The following is a 17,964-nucleotide window of genomic DNA, read 5'->3' as shown; positions in this document are numbered from 1 at the left end:
TATCAGCACAAACATTGACTCATTCTGGAGTACGTTGTTATTAACGAAGTATGTTATGTCATCGTCGCTTATCACTTATACTTCTAAGGTCGGGGAACCACTGCTATTCTCATGAGGTGAGGTGAGACATTGAGACTAGTATGAATGAAGATTTAGTAGCCTTAAAATACAACGACGATCCTAGTCGAAGACACACTCATTATATATTGAATGTACAGCCACTCTGATTATTAATTAGGATGAAATCACATATATGGAAAATACCAAGAGTTATGAAAAAATTTCATGATAATGAATGTTACTCTGACCATAGTTCACCTTACTTTAATACAAGAATATAGTACTCAAATAAATTCATGTTATGACGAATGAAATATCACACTGGGAAATAATAACAAATATTAATCTGAATAATCGTACTGAATCAAAATAACGGAAGTAACGTTAACCCAAAATCACAACGAACCAAAATTTTATTTGGTCTTTTAATCCCATCACATTACCCTCCGTTCTTTTAAATGAATACGTAGGAGAAATTTTTCCCTAGAAGGTTCATTCGAAGGGTTGTTATTCCTTTTTGTACCAGCTGGGACCTCGACTCGTCGCGCGGTTGTATTCCAGATTCCTGTTGGATTTTTTTGTTAACCGAATATCCCATTATTATATCTCCTGACAAGTTTTCCAACTCATAAGTAGCTATAGCGATCAGGTCATATCCTTCCTTCTAAATTTGACTATAATTACGTTCTCACTGAAGGAGTATCCGTGAAACATGAAAAATCTCCTTCTCTGTACCCTCGGGAAGAATATGTGCGATAATTGCTCGGATGCCGTAATTTGGGGCGTCCGTCGCTACCACAATTTCTGATTTAGGGCTAAAGCGGATCAATAGTAAATCAGAATACAACATTTCTTTTACTCTGTTAAACGATCGTTGGCATTCCTTTGACTCTCGCCATTTTGTACCATTTAACAAACTTTGATTCAGTGGGTGTAGAAACAGATCATGAGCAAGAGTGATCGTAATTTGCCAACATTTTGTGGTACTGGCATTCGTCTAAGCGTATTGATATTATCTAAATTGGCTTTACATCCGTCTCTGTCGATCACGAACTCGAGATACTTCATGGTTTGTATAAAGAAATCGCACTAATAGTCACGTAAATGTAAGCTAAACTGTTTAAATTTTGACAGGACACTATCAAGTATACGGAACAATTCCTCCTGAGTAGGTTCAGTAAGAGTGATGTCGTCCATGTAGGCACCAACGCCTGGTATTTCACCCATCACAATATTCATAATTTGTCGGAATATTTCTAGAGCTGTCTTTACATCTGGGGGTAATCGCTGGTGCTGATAACATCTCTTTTGTGAGGATTGATGGTCAGGAATTGTTTCAAAAATGCATCCATTTTAACTTGAAGTTCAGTTTTGCAAACTACTTCCCAACATCAGGTTTTATTAAGATATCTTCGTGTACAGGAAGTGGGTACGAATAATCATCCGATGCATTTAGCACTCAATACCTAACGCTGGCCCTTCTGCATTACCGCAGGTGTCAGTTGGTGGCGAAAACCCTATGGAGTGATAACCGTAACTCAAAACACCAGTTCAACTGGTAATATGCAAAACTTAACCTTTTTCTTTTATTGCAAAGCATAATGCGTGATGTAACAGTTGATTATTCAGATCAAAGTTATCATAAGTGGTCAGCGTTTCCTGATTGATTAAAAGGTCACTCAGCGTCGTCAGTATATCATACTTTTACCGTAGAACCCGGATCAGAGGAAATTTCAATGATTTTCTCAAAGTCAGTAATAATTGTGAGAAGAAAATCTCAAGTCATTCGGACACAAGACAAAGAATACTATATTTCAGGCCACTTTTAAAACTAGCTAACTTTATGTATGGAGCTCAGAATTTCGTTCTGTCTCAACAACCAGTAGTGAACGTTAAGTAGAAATCTGTGTCCCTGGAGATTTCTCAACGACCTTTCAAAATAACTTATAATGATAGATTTGTAGTGTTAAACTTTCGAAGTTAATGTAGACTTATTAATTTAATTACTTGAAACGTCTCTACATTATTTCCGATCTGTCAGCATTTATTACAAATCAATACTTACTTTCCTCTGTTTTGTACTTTGCTCGAAAATTCTTGAATGAGTCGATCTGGTAAAAACAATAAGGGTACATTTCGTCTACTGAATTAACATATATGGTGAAAAAAACTAAACTAGTCTTCAAAAACGTGGCAAATATTGCGTCTTCTATCGTTTTTGAAACAAGGTCTTCATTTAGATAGGTTATGACGCCTCATGGTGAAAGCCGAGTTCCTTTGGAATTCATGAGGCCGATGCCCCTTCTGACAAACAGAGCAACTATTCATCCAAGTACATGGAATGCTCTTACAGTGTGGGAGACCGTGAGAGTCTTCCAACTAGTTGCAGAAATGAGGAGATACAACCTGGAGGTGCTTGGGAATAGTGAAACACATTGGACACAGGTCGGACAACAAAGACTAGCTTCAAGAGAGCTACAGATAGACTATGGACATGAAGAAGAAAGTGCCCATATACACAAGGAGTTGCATCGATGCTGTCCAAACATGCACAAAATGCACTTATAGGATGGGAATCTCATGGACCAAGGATCATCAAAGCCTCCTTTAAAACAAAGAAAGAGTGTATTACAATGAATGTCATCCAATGCTATGTGCTAAATGTCAAGGTACAAGCCGGATACACGGAAGTCGACGGCATATGTTCCACTGGAGGTAACAGGAGTATATATATATATATATATATATATATATATATACTATCTTTATTTCTTTTGTATCCTCTTGCTATTATCGTTGAAGCATCTTTCACCAAGGTTAAGAAATTCAACAGTTGTATACATCTATGATTAAATGTTTATATTGTGACTAGTACTAAAGTACATAATGTTCATTTATTTTTAGATTGGTTCAGTCGTGATGTTACCTGTATCTCAGAGTTATGTTTTACGCAAAGACTTTGGTTCAGTGCCTGTTACCAAAACCCTCATCACATTTTATAATAAACTACTGAGTTAAGATAACCACCAACATGTTTAACGGAAATAACATCCATGTCTTATTCTTGAAGTCTTGTGTTTGACCCTTCTTGTTGTTAAGCCATGAATTTAGGTGGAGTCTCAGTGTAAAAATCAACATAAAGACGCATGCACATTTAGCTGGAGAGTTTTTGTTAGCAGGAAGTAACATATCACTTGGATTTTGTTGTTATCATGATTCTGGTTATAAGCTAAGACTTCCAACTACAAGGAGTTCATTTGTTGAAAAAGACTGAAGAAATAGAGGATTGAAACTCAAAAACAACACACATTACGAACAATATGTATTCATAATTCTATTGAGTGTAATGACTAGGTCTACTTGCCAAGAAATCTATTCTCAATATAGTAGCAACATTTACACCTTAGAGATTTAGTCGTAATAAGGCTTTTTTATAATTGTGTGAACCATTCACGAGCTTGTCTCATCACTAGGATATAATATGTAGGTGCCTTGTAGTGGCTGGAGCTATGTCAAGCCCATACAGTCTATTCTAGCTTCTGAAAGGACTAATATATTCATTCTTCTGAAGCCACATTTTGACCTTGTCAACTACTTGCCTATTAACCCTAGTTTTACAAGGTCGAATGTCTGTTAATTAATTACCTATACAGAGCGTGTTAGTAGCTTATTTTTTTCTGAATATAAATACTGTCATGCATAATCAAAACCAGTTGATTCACTCTCCTTTCCCACTGAATGTTATTTCGTTTCGCTTCATTTTCTCCATTCGGTTTCCCCTATAATCTGTTCAGATCAATGGGTGTACGAAATGCACTTATTCAAACTTCATTCTCGTATTTGACTTATTTTATTCTGTTACTCTCAAACACGGATTAAGTCAATAAAATTATACGGGGGTCGGCGGCATGTATACTTCAATAACAATCATCAAACGATTTAACCGGAGTCAGATACAGGGTCACTAAAGCCTACAAGGAAGATGTAATTCATACTTAGTCACTAGGACCGAATGCTTAAAAAAGCAAAGATTAATTTTCATATGTATCTCAAGTAATAGGAAGATATCCCCAACATCTCTTTTCATTGGTGATAAACTGTACAAATGTAAAACTGAAATATTCTGTTTCCATGCGTTACTAATGAATTTCATATTTATAAGCTATTAAGTATTCCCCAGCACATCTAGTGCCAAAACTACCAGAAAATGGTAATTTTAACAGGCTAGTAATTGTAATCATTTTTTTATTGAGTGTGCATTGGGAATCAGCTTCTGATGCTCCTGCCATTTTAATGAACATGGCCTCATAAAACAGAAAGTAAGATAAACGAAGTTAGAAACAGTAGAATAATGCATAGAAGTAATATCGACATTTACACAATTTACAAGTCGTTTACAGGAAAATAACATTCAATATGACTACACTTTTTTCTCATTCTGGAATTGGCTTTCATTTGTACCAGATTCGTCTTTTTTTCTTTAAAAAACCTGAACTACTTAATTATTTGAAGTAAATAAATTAGATTGATGAATAATAACTGAGCGTTAAAGTTCTGAACTTTTACTACTAACGCTCATCTGCCAGCTGCCACTGTAAACCATATGTCTTTATATTCGAACAAGCCATTCGTGAACATCTGAATCTTGAAAGTGAGCGATTGCTTTCCTTCATATACTGTAGTATTAGCTGGTTTGTAACGAATAAAAAAATGTATCAAAAGTAATGATTTTAATGCCATTTAAAATTTTATATTTAATTACTAAATCAAAGGAAAAAAGCCCATAGTTGTTTTTAACACATAATTTGAAAAAACCTGTTTTAAAGAACAAACAATGAAGCTGATTCACTGAAGGCAATGAATTAGTAAGTCCAAATATTTGTTGTGAATTACGATAATACGCTATTATTTCATACATCTTGAGATCACCAACATGTATTTCATAAAAATGAGGCCATTGGTGATTGGAACTAAATAGTTTTACAATAAATAATAGCTCTTTTGGTGACACAACGTAGTGATAGGAAATGAAATTCAAATCTCAAGAATTCTTATACTTCGTTCAGTTTTAAAACACGAATTGAAACCGCCACATTCAAATGCTTAACTGAACATCTGCTGAGATACAAAAACTACGAAAGCCGGTGACTGAATAGTAATCAGTGACTTGATTTTTGTAACTATACAATCGGTCAGCTTGATACAGTAATGTTAGATAGTTATTATGATGTAACTTACGCAGTCATCAGTTTCACTGACATCTGAAACCATTTCACCCCTGACGTTTTTACAACGTTACGTACGGAATCAAACAAATAACCTAGTTTACGTGTTTGTTCATATTTTGTTTGGTATGCAGCACTTATTGGGGGTGCTGAAACTTTCGGCAGAATACTAAGATGATCCGCCATATATTGGGGTCAGTATGTAAGTTATTATGTAATACTGAATGATGTAAAATTAACTATTACGAGTATGAGGGACATTGAAGCTAGCATATTGTCACATTCTTCAGGCATATTTATTTCAATCTTCATTACCAAGGTCTTGATAGCAAGAAAACAAAAGATTATATTTCACTAACACAGCTGGATTGACTTTCATACCAGTTTATATTTTGAACAACTTTGGAATCGCAAACAACAGAGATATGGTAGGGCACCATAGTTTCATAATATCACTTGAGCTGATGTCGGCTCATGACGAAAACTCTCTGGAGACTGAAACAATCTTTTCATATCACTCAACTCATCATGCATTTTCAAATGTGTTTTCTTCAGGATGATTCTGTGAAGTGAAGTTTTAAGCTTACAAACAGCCACATGTGAAGTGTATTTGTGATCTAAATAAAACATATTATTTCTTAATAATTGCGACAGGAATTGTCAGCCCAAAACAATGTCAGAGAAATAACTTGAGTTCACTTATCTACAGTTGAGAACACAATGAAAATAATTGAATCAATGAATTACAAACAGTTTCATACTGAAAACCTTACCCTGCATTCCTTATACTTTAAGTATGAATTAGAAGTTTTAATTTTGAAATAAATTCAGAGTTACACAAAATGTAAAAGTAGTTTCACTATCTTTCATAGTTGAAAGCGTGAGTCAATTGAAGCTAGACCACCATGGAAAACCTGGAAACACTGGACGGCCGTTTCGTCCTATTATGAGACTCCTCAGCAGTGCACATCCACGAACCCGTACTCGCGAGGTTCGAACCCAGGACCTACCGGTCTCGAGCCAGAGCCCTTAACCGATAGAGCTGGCATTCAACGGTGTTAATGTCTAACTTCAACCGATCTACGAAATTGAGCAACCATTCACCAATTGTCTTCAGTGAGTTCCTATCTCACGACAGACGTGGTTTGAACTCCACTGGTCACAGCTTCTCACTAGAGTTCCTGGATGTACTTCTCGAAGTCACTAGTGAGCGTATGTTTTACCATCATTTTTATCATTGTCTGTTTTCACTAACATTATAACAAATTCTATACTTTTTAATAAATAATTCGCTTACCTGATGCATGTAGTGGAATGTTAATATATGTTATTTTATATTATATATAGGATCTTTGATCACAGTAAAAAAGTCGTTAGAATTTTTTTGTACAATCAGCAGTAAATTGGGAAATAATAATAATAATAATTAAACTTTTATCTAACCTCTTGTTTCTAGAAGATTCGGCCAACCATGGTGTTCTAAATCACTATGAAATTGATTTGAACTTAATTGTGCAGTTGGTGATGTCATCATCATCATCATCATACTCATTGAATATTGTGATTAATGTTGATTTAATTGTTCCATTAACGCAAAATTATAGAAACTGGTATTATTAGTGAAATTGTCGTTGGAAAAAAAGGAAATAATTGGTGAAATTAATTTTTATCATTAGTAACATACTGATAATTTTGTGATGTTAAACTGACTACATATTCTTATACCCCATTACCGTATTTATTATTACTTTGTATTATGACGACCGCATAGATTCTGTAAAACACAGAGAATCACTAGTTCATAGTGTGGTATGATCTACTTATATCCATATAAGTAGCATATGGTGTTGGTCAGACATAGAATGTGTTTTGGCAGAAGTCCGATGAGGGAAGAACTGAAATGAAGCGCAATCGGTATGAAAATGCACGAACAATGTAATTAGAGAAGAAACAGTGAAGATTGAAACTGTTGGTTGTTAATTTGCAAATTAACTGTCAATTGTATGGTTTTCAGAATTTACTGAGATAGTCTGTAACTTTTGCTTAAATACATTCGATTGTCCCCAACTAGTGTTCTGTTCACTACAATAGTATCTTCTTATTGTAGGGAAAATGAGACCAATTTCTGCTCAGACTATCAAAAGGTACCGAAAATGTAAAAATCAATTAGACTGAATAATCATAACTGATGAAATTAGGAAATTATCGGTGCCAGTTGAGCAATATTTCGAGGAATTTTTGTTTAAAATGTATTCAGGTCCTAATTTTTTAAAACATCTTTGGCAAATATTTCTAACAGCCACCAAGATTCAGCCAGGAAGGTCTTTTATTCGTTCGGACGCCACAACAGTTTTTTTCATTCATTAAATATAGGCTCCACGAATTGTAATATATTTATCACCCATGTTTCCACTAGACAGGCAATGAGGAAAATATGCCAGCAACCGAAGTCTTTTCGTTTGAGTTCTCCAAGATTTAGTGTCGGAATATTTTGTAATTCTTTTATAATAGCTCATGCGTAAGGAAAGTTAGCATTTATAAGTAGTCACTTCAATCAGATGTAAAAAAGATAAGCTAATTACAATATTTGCATAGTTGAAAAACAGGAAGCCCAAAAGTTTGAGCATATTGAAAAAGTCCATGTATTGTGAAAGTTCTACAGGATAGACGTCAGTATTAGTAAACAAGATTTGTTATAAAAAAAACTTGATTCAAGAAAAAAGGATGAATTTGATGGAGAAAAAATATTCAGTAATTTTAAAACTATCAATTCAAGGAAAGACAAATAATAGTGAATGGATCTGAACCATTGTGAGAAAATCTGAAATATATCATCCAACGTTTCCAACTATTGGTTACTATAGTCTCGCACACTTAACATAGAGCTTAAACGATTGGTTGTAATAAAATCAGTTTATTCTAAAATAATTACAAACACGTTTATTGAATGAATGAGGTTGCTTTGTTCTGTGTGTTGACAGATTTTATCCGGGTTTCATGTATTTCACTAATATTAACTCATTTAGATGTTAGACGTTAGATTAATAACGACACTATCAAAAACTTCAGGCTGTTTGAAGGAATCAGTAAGAAGCTTTAAACTTAGGTTTTAAACTAGCTGACAACACCTTAGCACAGCATAACCTGTAATCATGAAAGGAATTACACTACTGATTGAATTTACAACAGGTTACTTGATTTCACAATCAAAGATTTTACCATTTAGCCTTCAGGAATAATTGTTAGAATTACATACTTGGAAATTTATTCAGTTGGATTTTAAATTGATGAGCATAACAGAGTTCCATATAGGTGAGTATTTTACTCAATTAAATAATCATGTAAAAGGGTAATGGCGGTATTTATAAACGACTGACTGTTCAAAAGTTGAACAAAAAGCCGTATCTTGTGCAAAAAAATTAAAACTTACTTTATTAGATTTTGTATAATTTTCTTTATATATTATTCTAACTAAAGCAATATCGTTTATATCATTTATTTGTTGTTGTCGCTGTTGTTCCTGATTATGATGAGAATTATTTTGATTAAGGAATAGAACAGTAGCTGATTGTAGATTATTTTAGGAATTTTCTTGAGATGTTCTTGCCAATTGTTCATTCATTGTTTGATGTAAAGAAATGGACTGAGGAATAGAGAATTTCGGTATCACACAATGATTTATGGGTGAACAAATTGTTGGACTGGAATTTCGAAGTAAATTAGGTGAATTAATACAACTGGAAAGTTTTAAATAGTCAATATATGAAGGTGAAGATAATGGAGCTGTTATAAATGAAGATGATGGTAATGAAGAAATATCATGAGGATGTTGATGATTTGGCAAAGATGAAAAAAACTCTGTATGACTCACTTTTGAAATATTTGTTGGTTGAATCAATTTTGTTGATTCTTTTGGTAACTTTTTATGTGCAGAAAAACATGTTTTGTTAATTAAATTTCCAAGGGATCTACTGCTAGTTGAATGTGTATTACTGGTAGTTGACATACTAGGTTTTATCAGAACAGGGCGTGAAATAGTAATATGAACAGGATGCTGAGACATTCTAGGTTTCAAGTGAAATGAAAACGGAACAAATATCAAAGAAGCTGCAAATTTTTAATGAAAGATATTTAAAGTATGAATTTACATTAATGTTACTAACTTATATCTGAAAACATTATAACAGAACCCTGTTGTTGTCTAACTATAAATTTAATTTAGTTATAGGTAATCATTTAAAGAGTAATAATATTTTATTAAACTGTGTACTCTTGATTAAGACTTCTAAAAATAAACTTTTTAATAGTAAAATAATTGTAGCATATTTTCACAGTGCGTCAACACAATTTGTTTGAACGCTTCATTTTAAAGCGTTTAATGTTAATCGTTAACTTCAGTGTGATTGGATAGAATGGTTTGAAGATTTTTGATTCCTTATTTGATAATCTGGATTATTATTTTTAAAGTCGTAAATTTTCCAAAGATAAAGAGTTCGATTTTCTCTAATGACCTTAACTTTTCATGCATTGACTTTTGGTATCTTATTCAGTTGCATTACAAAATGCTTGCATCAAAAGAAGAGAATTGTCTTTGTAGTTGTAAAATCTTTACAATGGTTAAATTCTAACACACAAAGCATAATGTAATTTTTGCTTGTATGTATGCTCGTATATAGCAGTAAAAAGGAATGATATTTAGTTCAATAGATTTGTAAGGTGTTCAGAATGTATAATGATTAATTACTGGGTATTAACTAATGTCATGTTCGTCAAGTCCTTAGTGCAGATAAAATTATACCGGTAAAGTTGCAATGCAGTAACTAGAATGAGCAATTCACTATCATGAACGCTTAGTATATTTTCAAATCATTTAACACCGTAGTGAATAAGCCACTGTATTAATAAATGTTTAGAAGTTAGGGCTGATTATTTTTTCAAAAGGGATTTTGCGGAAATTTTAGTAATTTTATAGAGTTGAGATCATAAGTCAGTTGAAGCTAGACCACCATGGTCTATCGGTTAAGTGCTCTGGAGCGAGACTCGTAGGTTCTAGGTTCGAATCTCCCAAGGCGGGATCGCGGATGCGCACTGCTGAGAAGTCCCATAATAGGACGAAACGGCCGTCCAGTGCTTCCAGGTTTTCCATGGTGGTATAGCTTCAATTGACTAATAATTACTTTTTGCTCCAAATCTATAGGAAAAGCACTTAAAAAACTATTACGAAATATCTCTGATACCTTTCCAATCTAGTGTCGTTTACTAGTGAAAGGATTTCAGTTTTTAGACTGATGGTGACATTAACGAAGAAAGGCAAACTTAACACCAAGTATGCAATAGATAGTACTAAGTGAGAACCTGTCTTGCTTTCGCCTACGATTACGAGGACACAGATTATCAGTTAAACGTAGTGATATATATTCACTTATATCGATGTTTGCAAACACCTGACAACACGAGTTGAACTTGGAAAGTGTCAACTATTTGAATAGAGGAAATGCTTGGAGTTTCAGTTTCCAAAAATATGAGAGATACATTAACTAAATTCAATAAATAACGTAGATCAAATTAATAGACTACTGTATATGAATTGAATTATATTATAATAGGTTAATTTAACAGAAAAACAAACAAGAATGAAAATGCATGCTGAGATGAAAACTTCCGGCTTAGAGCCATTTAGAAACAGGGCTGACGAAATTGACCGCTGTGTCTCTAGTGTAATAACTTTGAAAGAGTTCACTTCCAGTTAAAGCGAAACCTATCAGTATATCCAGAATAATATTAAAAACTTTGGAGTCAAATTATTCAGCTCGGACGATGTGTGATCACGAAAATTGAATTTATACTTTACTTCTTAACTTTGTTATGAAATTAAGTTCATTTATGTTAACTAACTGATAAGCATCGTTTTTTTTACCCTTCACCGACTTTTTTAATATACATTAACTAACTTAATAGTTATTTTTCCTTTATAGTATCTTCTGGCGAACAAAAATGCAATTTTTTTTAGATTGAATAATCAATGATGATACCAGATCATTTAATTTCAAACAATTTATTTAATTTCACGTTATTCCCATCGCAACCATAAAAGAATAAAGAATAGAATCTATCAATTGATAATCGGATATTTTTAATGTAAAAATGGAAATTTCCAACGTCTGGTTAACTTATTGACGAGTAAACAAAATTTAAAATTTGTAATGACCAAAGTAAATTTTAAATATCATCATTTTATTTGTTTTTATAGATTGAAATTATACGGACAATTTAGAGACTATCAACTTGGATTCAACTTCAGTCATTCATAGGTTTAAGGGATTTGGTGATGTGGTCTACTCTTATTTGAAATAACTGAAGGTGATCGATATTACGTTGTAAAACCTTTGTTTTGTGGTGATTAGATTTATTGTCGAAGTGAATATTTTGGCTCAGAAATCCACGACCGTATCATTCGTAATGGAACAGTAATAAGTAGTGATTTTGATCCATTCATAAGAGTTTGTACCAGACTTCAAACAGACAAAAAGATTTTGTTTAAGGATTCTACTCACCTGAACATCCGAACAACACTATTACTTGTAGATCGTGATACATTTAGGTTATCAATTGCAACTATAAAATCACCAGCTTGTATTCCACACTGCATTGCTGGTGAACCCGGTTCTACATGGCTAACGTAAACCGGACAATTACCACATAAAGTAAATCCATACCCTTTAGAACCTTTTTGAATAAGAAACTGAATTAAGAAAAAGTAAGATACAGTAAAGTAATGCTTAATAAACGAAATCGAATTAATTGTTTGTTATATGGACATCAGACAAAAAATATGGTAATTAAGACAAGCTGTCAGGTTATTATAAAAAATAATGATATGTTCGTAATATTCAGATGACTAGAGGATTGAATTTTTGACGTTTCATGGCTCACTGTCAGTTGCGTCCACAGAGAATAAATGAATAGTCGAGTTAAATTAACACAAGTTTAAAACATACAAAGGAACAAAGTAACATACTTAGTACAAATAAAATAATTCTAAATAAGTCAATGACATGTCATTCGGGTCAACGTGATTCCATGCGAGATATGTCTGTGTATTTTTGTGTATGATAGTCGATGTGAAAAAATCTCTTAGGTCTTATTGCAGTTTGCTATTGCCCTTCTGTATAGAATCATACTTTCCCACTGTCAGTAAACTCTAGAATGTAATATTTTTATACTCTGTAAAACGTTTTTACTGCACTATTTTACATGAATTATTGTTGAGGCGGATTTTAAACGATGACTGTTAGATGTTATGACAAAATTTGGCGAAGAATAATAGTTACCTCATTAGATTTATAGGAATATAGACGGATACCATGAATAGAAAGGATAAACCTAATTATGTGGTATTATAGAAATGTCTTGGGAATTGAATGTTTTGGATTTTAATCTGTAAGGGAATTAACGTAATTAGGACGTTCTTTATTCTACGAATTTTTTTATCTTTTTTCTATTGATCGAAAAAATCCAAATGACCGTTTTTGTTTATCGTCAACCTCTCGAGTTCGAAAGAAAGCACTATGAATTAGAATTACCTAGCATAACGGTTTCACCAACAAAATGGTAATGTAGATGATTCTGGATTAAAAATGGTTATGTTTAGTTTTAACATTTTATTTATTTGAGGACAGTATGTCCCCTTTGAAGTAGTTTAAATCAGTATTTGAATAAGAATAAAAGTAATTCTCAGTTTCATTAGATGAATAGAAATTTTTAAACTAAGATAACATAAGTCAGAATTTTACTTTACAACTGAATTAAAAATAACCATTAAACTCAAACTCAGCTACTATTGAGTTGACAAAAGCGAATTATTTCCATTTAACACAGTTGCACATTTTCTATGAGATTGAGCAGAATCACATCACTTCAAAATTAAGCAGACTCTTCTAATGTTGTCCAGGACAACAATGAGAGCATTTTAATGATGTAATTTACCTCAAGAATACAACAATACCGAAAGTATTATATCGACTCTCACAAAATACAAAATGTTAATGATTTCAATAGCATTTTTGTCAACGTGAGAAAATATATATCTGTTATATTCTAGTGAAGATTAAACTACGGGTAACTTCTGATTACTGTCAATGGACTAATATTATATATATTCTTATTGTATAACTACTATTCAGTAACTAGATTATGTATATCTATATTTCTTTTATTATAAGCCTCATTTTCACCTATAGATTATTACTATACGATTTACTATTTTTAAAATTAAACTCAGTTTATTAATTACAGTCTCCCACGTTCACAGTCACTTTTTGGTTTGATCTTGTATAAATTTTATTTCCTATTTTATGATGTGATGCGGTTTGTTTGGCTGGTATATAAACCAAGTATGTTTGAAATGAATGATTTGTATAGTGGAAGTTGTTATTGGCGTTCTGGACTCAACTGTAAGGGCTAGGAGAACAAAGAATTAATAACGACGCTAGGCTTCTCATACCGGTCGAACGTAATTGGTTTTAGCACAGTACTAGGGTTGGGCAAATCGTATTTCGGTTGGCGAAAAAATCACGTGATATTTGGCCAGGTTTTAAGTCACAACAACATTAATCTTTTCCTTTTTATAAGTTTACTGTTAATTAAAATTTATTGTTTTATCGTTCAAGTTATTCAGAGTCCAAGTGTACAGAAGTCTAAGTTTAGAGGTCCTAGTGTGGTGAGTTTTATTCAACCTGCATTCGAATGATACATTATTTTATAATGTATATTCCACAGATCTACAGTGGTCAAATCTTATTTTATACTGTGTAACATAACTTCATATAAGGAAAGTAATATTTACAAGTTCTTATGTCTTGTTAGTTTAGAATTAAATACTTAAAATATTTAACCAATATTTTTAAGTAGCTTGTATTGTTATCATGAACGTTCTATGTTTCTGAACATAAATTATTTAACCAGTTTGAGGTCTTTCAGTAATTCAAAAAGCAGTGCAAATCGAGACTTATGATTACAATGAATTGCAAGAGAATCTTTTATCACTGTCCTCAAAATTATAATCATTCATGTGAAAATATGATTCACCAAGATCTAGAGTCAGAAGTGTTATATCTTGACCTTAGATCCTTAGTCTGTGGCGTCATACTTGAGCACATTTGAGCGATACTAAAGTGACCTTGAGATTGTCCACCTACACACTACGGCTAAATGAGGATTATAAATCAGTGTAAGGAATTAGGAATAATATTTATAGTTGACAGTTAGGGTTAGGAATTACATTTAGAGTTTTGATCATGAACTGAGATCAGTTATGATGCCAAAACTCTATTTAGCCAAATTAATGAATTTATTTCGCGCCAAAATTCAAGATCTGTCATCGTAAATCTGATTGGTTCGTCCATAAATTATAGTCGTACCACATGTTTTTTTTTCATGTAAAATGTTCACAATTTAAATAAATCATTCAAAATAGGATAGATTTATTATTGTTTTATGTTTTGGTTATATTTTAACAGAACAACTGTTGTAGTTAATATATATTAAACAGCTATTGTTTGAATCATCATTCCAACTGTTTATATTTAAAAGTTTCCTTTTTACATTATTCATTAATATGTCCTACTTTTTGTGTACAATTTATGAGAATCATTGATTTATTTAATTCATTATAACCATTAGTAAGGTTGATAATTTGTATATTAAAATAAATTGATAGAAATGATCCCCAGGTTTCTCATTTACTTCCATTCTCTACTTTCTACTTAATCTATTTGTAATATATTTAACCCGAAGAGATTAATCATCAACAAATGTTATATTTAGTTGTTGCTGAAAATAAAGACTGTTAAAAATAACTCGATACGGTTAAGGTCAGTACTTCATCACATATCTTCGAATGATTTTTGATGCTATCACCATGTATCTGTAGTCATATTCTGTGTTAATCCTTCTTCATGGTCTTAAATGTACAGGTTATAAATTAACTCACTGTCAATGCAGTGGCCCCCGATTTTTAAAGGCTTTCATATGTGAAACATTAGTCGATCAAAATTAATAAGGTTGTGGTATATTTTGCCAATGGTTGAGTCCAGAACGATTATTTTGTTCTATTTAAGACTCCTGACCTTGATTTGCCTGGTGTTGATATTCATACTTAGACTGGAACCTAGCACTTATCGCTACAAACACTAACGCACAGTCCGCTTTGTAGTTAACCTGATTAACGTGTATGACATTTATCTTGTGTAGTCCTGAATACCTACAAACACAAATTAAAAGCTTTTAGTAACAACGATTTTGTTTTCTCTAAACAAATCTTGACAGTTTAAATGTTATGGTTTGAGTAGAGTGATTGTTTCATACAATTAATGGACATATTTTTTAAAAACGATCAATTTTTTAAACTACCGGACACAAGTGAGTTACTCTGAAATTTCACTCCGATTAGAGGAATTCCACACTAAACTTTTATAATGAATAATTTGTTTTTTTCGGAGTTGACGAATTGAATATACACATGTGTCAAAGTGATTTTACTAAACGAACTTTCACTTCATCTGGCATACAATGAAATGTTGACAATTTTATTGATAACCAATGAAAGTTGTTCTTGGTCTTATACCATAATAAAAGATTGTCAAAAAGGTGTTGGTTGACAAATTCTTACTTTTCAACCGTGTTTTACGTAAACATAGTAAAAGCTTTCTCTCATCCTGTCAGGAAAAATTAAAAATGTAAATCAGTAATTTTAATTTTGTTCGTAAGTTAAAACATTTCATTTATTGATTCAGTAAATTACACATTTACGTCAAATTATTGATTATTTAATATCGATTACTACCAGTTAGATTTATTCAACTTTACCTACTGACCGAATCTTTAGGAATGACTGACACGTCACTGTAATCCTTTGATATCGTTCTAATCAGTTGTGGTTGTATAGTTGGTTCATGAATTAACTTTTATCTGAAGTTTTTGCCTTTCTCCAAGTGTTCCGCCATAATAAGTAGCAAGTGACAGTTTTTCGCAGCTATTATAAGTAATAGTATCTGTATATAACGAGATACAAGAAATCCAATCGCACATTTTGCATAATTAAACCTCAGTTACTCGACATGAAGTTAATAACGTGTAATTAAACCTCACTAGATTTCGCATGGAAATAAATGATCGAAATTTGCTTTTGTTATTAAAAATCAAACTTTCCTAAAGCATTCGTTAGTTCATTTCGCTGTATTAATTGAATCAATAAACAACAGTTTTTATGTCTGAATCCATATTTCGACATACAAGTTTACAGGAAAAATTTACAAGAAAGACCTATGTAAAGCTGGATTATGATTAAACGTGGAACCTATTACAAATTTAGTTAAACTTCATTGAAACTGGTAGCTAAATGTCAACATCGAGGCCTTCTTATCAGGTGGTATATATGATTGTGTAAACACTAACACTAAAACTCAGGAACATTTGATTAGCTAGTCTCAAATAGAACAAAACGCATGTCCTGAACTTCACTGTTAGTCAAAATCTAACCCAACTAAAATTTGTGACTAAATATTAATACACAGGCATTCTATTCATGGTGTAAAGATGTCAATATAAACTGATCAGCTGGAAACATAAATACAAGTATAAAATCTGATAAATTATTTGACATAACTTGTACATTGTGATACTTTGAAATTAGTACCGGATATTGGGAAAAATGAAAAAAATTAAAGTTGCCATCGGTAGTAAAACAATAAAACTAACAAAATAGAAAATAGCTAAAATAAACACATGGAAGACACACTGATAATAGTCAAATACAGATGTTGCTATTTCTTTTTCGTACTTTAGAAAGGGCACCTAATACACGATATTTATTAATGTTCAATGTTGAATAATACATAAAATACGAAGTACAATATCATCAAATGATTACAAGTTTATTTCCAACTTATGTTTATAGACTGCCTTACTGTTGAGCTGTCTACAGACACATTAGATGAAAATACTACTCTCCTCCTAGTATTATGAATACAGCATATCAGTATACTGAGATGATTACAAAAGTTACAATTATGATTCAGTAAAGATGCTCAAAACTTATGTAATAAACCATTAACTGCATTTCTTTTATGAAAGGAAAGATGATACGATCTAATCAAACTTAGTAAGCAACAGTTGGTTTCAAATTTGGAAATCACTATTCAGTATGTTGTGTTTGATTAAGCTTAGGAACGAAGTCATTTGAAACGAATTGTAAAAAGCTAGAATGCAGGGCAGGCAAAGAATATGACGAAAAAAGGAGGATATGAATTTATTTATTTTGTGAATTCTTTTCAGTCGCTTAAAAGCTAGATTAATTGTAGCTTGCAATAATGTAAAATAAATGTGAATGCTACTATAAAGTTGATAAGGAGGTGATGCTCATAACAAGGAACAACAATTTGAAATAACTTGGAAGACTTTTAATCAAATGGAGTCTTTTTTTGTAGTATTGAATTCACGCAAGTGAACTTGTACTATTTCCCTAAAATATGATGTAGAAGTGAAAGGTGAATGATAGTAAGTAATAATACTGTCATCCAGAACGACAACAAAAGTTATTTAATCAAACCAGCCATTTCAGATAACTCAACAAAAAACAGACAGCACAAATGTAGATTATTCAAAATCATCCAAAGTTTTG

General features: G+C 32.2%; 2 protein-coding genes across 2 annotated transcripts in view; both read right to left on the bottom strand.

Moving 5' to 3' along the window:
* Positions 1 to 4,734: 4,734 nt before the first annotated feature.
* On the bottom strand, positions 4,735 to 9,291 carry Smp_041210 (hypothetical protein; the record flags this gene model as incomplete). Its single annotated transcript, XM_018791022.1, has 3 exons — positions 4,735 to 4,748; positions 6,729 to 6,892; positions 8,716 to 9,291. One exon carries the CDS (start codon positions 9,289 to 9,291, stop codon positions 8,866 to 8,868), a length of 426 nt encoding a protein of 141 aa, XP_018645732.1. The 3' UTR covers positions 4,735 to 4,748; positions 6,729 to 6,892; positions 8,716 to 8,865.
* Positions 9,292 to 9,827: 536 nt separating this feature from the next.
* The window catches only part of Smp_144620 (regulator of G protein signaling 3, rgs3,putative), a gene marked incomplete at both ends in the record, with an annotated part of 35,920 nt that continues 27,783 nt past the window's right edge, over positions 9,828 to 17,964 (bottom strand). The window contains 2 exons of the mRNA XM_018791021.1: positions 9,828 to 9,891; positions 11,840 to 12,027. Coding sequence (XP_018645731.1) covers positions 9,828 to 9,891; positions 11,840 to 12,027 — 252 coding nt within the window. The remainder of the gene's footprint in view (positions 9,892 to 11,839; positions 12,028 to 17,964) is intronic.

The sequence above is a fragment of the Schistosoma mansoni genome (assembly GCF_000237925.1).
Source record: "Schistosoma mansoni, WGS project CABG00000000 data, chromosome 7 unplaced supercontig 0100, strain Puerto Rico, whole genome shotgun sequence".
NCBI classification, from domain to species: Eukaryota; Metazoa; Platyhelminthes; class Trematoda; order Strigeidida; family Schistosomatidae; genus Schistosoma; species Schistosoma mansoni.
This window is presented reverse-complemented; position numbering and strand designations above follow the sequence as displayed.